Here is a 6,968-nt window from a genome sequence, read left to right on the forward strand (position 1 = left end):
TTAAGTACTCAAAATTGGAGAGCTCTATTGTGGTGCTCTTATTAAGTTATGAAATATACCGTAAGTTGAGAAATAGGAAGTGGTACAAGCTATTCATTTTAAGTCTAGAAATAATACTGAGTTTGATATTGTTATTGAGTTATGTCGTAGATTATTAAATTTAAATCCGAATTGTACGGTAGTCATATTAGAAGACAAGTTAATCAAGTATCTCATGATCTTGCTCAAACAACTTATTTAATTGCTAGTTTTCAGGTCTTTAACCATTGTCCACCTTATATTGAAACTATTACGATAAATAAAATACACTAAATTTGCTTGTAAAAGTAGTCACCGTATATGTTAATTGATTTAGGAATTGGACACTTGCCAGATAGAAGTGGTAGTAGAGTTCTCCACAAAGAAAAAGGAGTAAAGTTTGTCATTCCTTATGAGCATGTGGAGGTTGCACATTTGCACCCCCCCCCAAGTTAAAAAAGCTCCCTTTAAAATGATTGAGAGAAATGGAAAACTTACCCAAATCATCACATGCAGAGTGAGAATTTGACTAAGGTTCGTTAATCATTTTTTTGTGGCATATATGGCATATATTTTATTTATTTATTTAGCTTCAATTAATTTCAGAAATTGTTTAATCCTATTTGCTTATTTAACCAAAAATTGTTGTCAGTATATACTTGAGAGCAGCGTTTATCCACGAGAACATGAGACTCTCAAAGAAATAAGAAATGTCACTGCAAGCTACCCTATGTACGTAATTTAATTTATTACCTACACATATATGTCAAACTTAAGATTTAATGTGAACATATAGATAAATTTGTAACAAAAATAGTAAAGGTATAAATTTTTTTGTTTGAAGGCCATTTTCCTAAGTTTTAGGATCTTACATAGATAATGTTTCACACAACGTGGTTACCATCTCAAATATTATGATGCAATTAATTTTAATGTCTTCTCTCTCGGTGCCGGGTCTCGAACCTAGTTTCTCTAGGATATGGGACAAATCCTCAACCAAGTGACCTCTCGGGAGACAGGCCAATTAATTTTAATGTAATGTCATGTCATTTTCAAACATTAGGGGTTTCAAGATCACTGCACCTGATGCTGCTCAGCTAATAGCCGTACTCTTGAGGTTGCTAAATGCTAAGAAGACAATTGAAGTTGGAGTTTTTACTGGATACTCTCTTCTTCTCACCGCACTTACCATTCCTGATGATGGAAAGGTTTAAATATATTAAGTATTAGTCCATGATGGAACACTTGCATAAGTGATCAATATTAAAATTGTATGAATGACATACATTGTTATTTGGAAGTTTAAAATTGTATCAATATTAAAAATTAATGGTGATTCTCATTCTTACGATTGAAATAAGAATTATTTTAATTTATATTGATTTGATTAATGTAATAGAAAATAAAGATGTAACTAGTATTCAACTGACGTCAATCATGTCATTGTTTTAACCGTAAAAACGAGAAACATCATAATTTTTTACTTTGAAAACAAACATCGACGATTGTTAAAATTTCTAATAATTTTAAGTTTTAAGAACTCATATTAGAGGACAACTTATCCATAGAAATAATACTAAGTTTGGTATTGTTAGACCATCTCCAATGTTATTGTGGGATCCATTTATAAAGATGTAGAGTTATTCATGAGATCCATTTAAAACTTTTTAAGGGGTGCCGAGTTTGAGGGATTGAGTGCTTATTAAATACTATTATTATTAGAAAATTATAAATGAGTGGTGTGTATATGTGAGATCCATTTAAATACTCAAAATTAGAGAGCTCTATTGTGGTGCTCTTATTAAGTTATGAAATACCATAAGTCGAGAAATAGGAAGTGGTACAAGCTATTCATTTTAAGTCTAGAAATAATACTTTGGTATTGTTATTGAGTTATGTCGTAGACTATTAAATTTGAATACGAACTGTAAGATCAGTCATATTATGAGACAAATTAATTGAGTATCTCATGATCTTGCTCAAACAACTCGTTTATTTTAATTGAAGCTATTATTGTGTATAAAAATAAACTAAATTTGCTAGTAAAAGTAGTTACTTGTTTTAGGAATTGGACACTTGCCGGATAGAAGTGGTAGTTGAGTTCTCCACAAAGAAAAAGCACTAAAGTTTGTCATTCCTTAATTGCCATGAGCATGTGGAGGTTGCACATTTGCATCACACCCCCTCCCCCCTCCCCCACACCACCCCACCCCAAGTTAAAAAATGTCCATTTAAAATGGTTGTAGCTAGGGAGTGTTGTAATTCTAAAATATTGAGAGAAATGGAAAACTTGCCCAAATCATCATATCCAAGTATATTGCAGAGTGAGAATTTGACTAAGGTTCGTTTAATCATTTTTTTGTGGCATATATTTTTTTATTTATTTAGCTTCAATTAATTTCAGAAATTGTTTAATCCTATTTGCTTATTTAACCAAAAATTGTTGTCAGTATATACTTGAGAGCAGCGTTTATCCACGAGAACATGAAACTCTCAAAGAAATAAGAAATGTCACTGCAAGCTACCCTATGTACGTAATTTAATTTATTACACGTACACATATACTCCTTTCGTCCCACAATGAGTGAGTCAGTTGACTGCATCACGCATGTCAATGCATAACTTTGACGATTAATATTTTTAATTGTATAATAGTAAGAATTATAAAAATATGATATTTTGGAAATACTCATCGAGATGAATTCAACAACATCTTATATGCTAATATTTGTTTTTATTTATTAGTAGAAAAATAGGATCAAAACAAGATACAGTAGAAACTCTTTAAATTAATAATGTTAGGACTGGAAAAATTTATTAATTTAGAGAGTTATTAATTTATCGATAAATTAATAATTATTAATTTAAAGAGTTTTTAAGTAATTATACTGTACATACCAAACAAAAAGGCAACGTAAATTAAGTTGCAGCGAACCTTGAGACTCAACGTAAATTAGTAACTACTGTGTTCATATGCTTTGGAAATCAATAAGGACTTTTGAACTTTAAAGGAAAACAGACAACTATTTAATCATATTTCAATAGAGTGTAATATATTTTTTTCAGTTTCTATGACTTATTAATTTATGATTTTCTTGGGACCAAAAATTATAAAGGGATCTCCCGAAAAATTATTATCTTATTATTTTATCGAATTTTTCAATTTTTTACATTGCCCCTGGGACCGGACAAATTTATTATTTTAGAGAGTTTATTAATTTACCGAGTATTAATTTAAAGAGTTTCTACTGTACTCCCTCCGTCCCAAAATATAAGCAAAAGTTGGTCAACAAAAATGGATGTATTTGGTCCAAATTTTTAACATAATACATCAAGTTTATTTGACCAACTTTTGCTTATATTTTGGGACGGAGGGAGTATATGAATAGTGCATATAGTCAAAATGGCTCACTCATTTTGGGAGAGAGGAAATATTATGATGCAATTAATTTTAATGTCATTGTCAAACATTAGGGGTTTCATGATCAGTGCACCTGATGCTGCTCAGCTAATAGCCGTACTCTTGAGGTTGCTAAATGCTAAGAAGACAATTGAAGTTGGAGTTTTTACTGGATACTCTCTTCTTCTCACTGCACTTACCATTCCTGATGATGGAAAGGTTTGTATGATAAAAAGAAAAAAATAAAAAATAAAAAAAATTAGAAGAACAAATCGTTTAGAAGAACTTGAATTAGATTTTAAGTGGAAACAATTTTTTGTAGACTTTTTTTGTTTTTTGGGGTTACTATATATATGATATTGGTACGAAATTTTCACTGCCGTTAACGATCATTAATCTCCGTTGGGGAACCTGTGAGGAACATGAGGTGGATTTCACCCCTCCCAATCTAATTCTTTCCATATGCATGAGCCAGAAATTGAATCACTAACCACATGTTTAAGGGGGACCAAGACCCTTACCACTTAGACCAATTCATTATTGGTATTTTTTCGCCCATGATGTCGAGGTGATTTGGCCCAACTTTAACAACCTTTAATTCCATTGAATGTTTTGTTGTAGATTATAGCTGTGGATCCAGACAGAAAAGCTTATGAAGTAGGACTTCCATCAATTAAAAAAGCAGGTGTAGAACACAAGATTGACTACATAGAGTCTCGAGCATTACCAATTCTTGATAAACTCTTAGAAGATGTGAGCATTCATCATTCTTTACTTTAAACTTGTTTATGTTAATTTGATTTTAAATTATAATTGCGGTTAAACTTCAAATCTTTATATTGAGGCAAAATGTGGTTGATTTTGTCAGATAACGTAGTGGTTAGAAAATCACAATTGAATAAATGAGTGTACTAGAATTTGAGACCTGGTCCCTGCTGAACTATATTCACGAGACTATTAATTTGTATATATGTTGTTAATTAACAAGTGATTTTATGTTGCTATGTACATGGTGCAGCCTTCAAATGATGGAAATTTCGACTTTGCTTATGTTGATGCTGATAAAGAAAATTATTGGAATTATCACGAGAGGTTTATTAAACTGATTAAAATTGGTGGATTAATTATCTATGATAACACTCTTTGGGGTGGAACTGTTGCATTGCCAGAAGAACTTGTTCCAGGTTCTTTGAGAAAAACAAGACAAGATGCACTTGCTTTCAACAAAGCAATTTCGAGTGATACTCGTGTTGAGATTTCTCTTGTTTCAATTGGTGATGGTTTCACTATATGTAGGCGTATTCATTGATCGAGATCCTCGTAATTTCTATGTTGTGTTAGAATTTGGATATTGGTGGTCGTTTGATCAAAATTGAAGTGTGAAGATTTCAAATTTAAATATTTTAGTTTTTTTTTTTTGAAAAAATAAAACATCTATCCAAGAACCACCGATATATATATTATTGAATTCAGTGTGTTATTGTTATAGTTGAAGTTGCATGTACCAAGTTTTTTTCCCCCTTCTTTTGAATAATGTTGCTTCCACAACTTTTCCAACTAGAAGTTGTGAGGTAAACTTTGTTTTTCTTATTGTTCTGTATGCTTATTGTTGTGTACACATATATTGAAGTGTGTCATTAGTGGTGGCATAGATTAAAAGGGAAAATGTGTTTTTGTAGTGTGTCATTAAGTTTTATCATGGATTTTTTTTTTTTGTTATAAGTAGTGATAATTTGACTCATATACTTTAAACATAGAGAAGTGAAATTCTAAACTTTAAATTCAATTGTTATATTTATTATAATTTCTCTAATTACCAACTTTTTTTTTTAAAACATTAGCGTGCATAGGCATCACATGATAACTATGACACCTCAACTATGTTGACACCTCATAATCATCACCTATCATTTGCAGCACCCTAATAAATTTATTAAAAAGAAAGAAAAAAAATACAAACTTGGGGACTAGACCAAAACCCAAGGAAAACAAAAATATAGGGAACCTGCCACTGTCTCATTAAAAACCTTTCCTAGAAAACCCCAAGGGATAAAACCAAGGATAAGAGAAAAGAGTGCAGTGGATTTAATGAAATCTAAAAGATGGAATACCTATTAAATTATTAATATAATCTCTTAACTTTACGATGAGTTATATTTACCAACTCATGAGTTATATTTATAAATAAGTTTACAATGAGTTATATTTACCAACTCATGAGTTATATTTATAAATAAGTTTACGATGTTATTTAAGTAAATGACTTAAATGATCTTTTGATCTTATAAGTTGGCGTGTTTTTGTTTTTAGTTCTGTATCTTTTTTTTAGCCATTCATCGCTGTATATTAAAATCTTTTGGTTTTAGCCCCTAAAACTAAACATGCGGATTTTCCTTTGAATTTTCCTGCAGATTTTCCTACAGAATTTAGCTTTAGGAACTAAAACCAAAAACACGTCAATTTACAAGATGAATTTCTAAACAAAAAAAAATACAAGGACTAAAAGCAAAAACACGCCAACTTACAAGACCAAAATGTCATTTAAATCTAAGTAAATTTATCATGCGTTATACTCCCTCCGGTCCTTTTTATAAGAAACACTTTGGAATTTTTATTTGGTTCTTTTTATAAGAAACACTTTGACACAATTCCATTTGTACCCTTATTAAATACAATCAAATACTCCCTCCGGTCCTTTTTATAAGGAACACTTTGAAAAAATCACACAGACCAATGAAACACATTTAACATAGTTATTTTCATTTAATACACTTATAAATTTAAATTTATTCCATGTATACCCTTATTTAATTACTCTTTATTCAACTAACTTACTTATTTTTAAATTCTCTCTCATAATAAATAAGGGCATAAGTGAAATTGAACATTTAAAACATTTGAAAATTGGTCAAAGTTTCTTATAAAAAGGACCAATTTTTTTGCCCTAAGTGTTCCTTATAAAAAGGAACGGAGGGAGTAATTCATTATAATGCTAGTGCATTAATTAGAGAGTCCTATTTCACATGCTAGTCAAAGGTTAGTTTTGGAATATAACATAAAATGTTAGAATCATTAATGAGAAAATTTACCTTCCTTAGTCTGTGTGATTTTGTCAAAGTGTTTCTTATAATAAGGACCGGAGAGAGTATAAAATAAGATTAAGGAGGGTGTATTGGATTGAGATTTCATGGGATTTTAAAAGACTTTTTTATGACAAAAAAATCTTGAGGTATTCAATCAAGACTTTTACAAAAGTTAAATAAATCTTGTGGTATTCAATTAAGACAAACATGATTTTTTTTTCAGGGCAATAAAATCCGTTGGTATTCAATTGAGATTTGGTACTACTTTTAAAATGTCTACTGGTATTCAAAAGTCTACCGATTTTGATGGATTCTTCTATGGAATGGATTTTGAGAGACTTTTTAGTTGAAAATACACTTGATAGACTTTTTCAACAATCTCACCAAAAGCCTTGAGACTTTTTTGAAATCTCCAAGACTTTTTATTTTCATCATCACTGTATCAAATTTTTTTTTCTTTATTTTTT

The 6,968-nt window shown here is 30.3% G+C and overlaps 1 protein-coding gene across 1 annotated transcript; it reads left to right on the forward strand.

The window, feature by feature from the left end:
* Window positions 1-2,173: 2,173 nt before the first annotated feature.
* Window positions 2,174-5,212, forward strand: LOC123885833 (probable caffeoyl-CoA O-methyltransferase At4g26220). Its single transcript, XM_045935162.1, has 5 exons — window positions 2,174-2,359; window positions 2,469-2,548; window positions 3,493-3,637; window positions 4,040-4,171; window positions 4,437-5,212. Exons 1-5 carry the CDS (start codon window positions 2,255-2,257, stop codon window positions 4,725-4,727), a joined length of 753 nt encoding a protein of 250 aa, XP_045791118.1. The 5' UTR covers window positions 2,174-2,254; the 3' UTR covers window positions 4,728-5,212.
* The last annotated feature ends 1,756 nt before the right edge of the window (window positions 5,213-6,968 follow it).

This window comes from Trifolium pratense, linkage group LG5 (genome assembly GCF_020283565.1).
Source record: "Trifolium pratense cultivar HEN17-A07 linkage group LG5, ARS_RC_1.1, whole genome shotgun sequence".
Taxonomy (NCBI): Eukaryota; Viridiplantae; Streptophyta; class Magnoliopsida; order Fabales; family Fabaceae; genus Trifolium; species Trifolium pratense.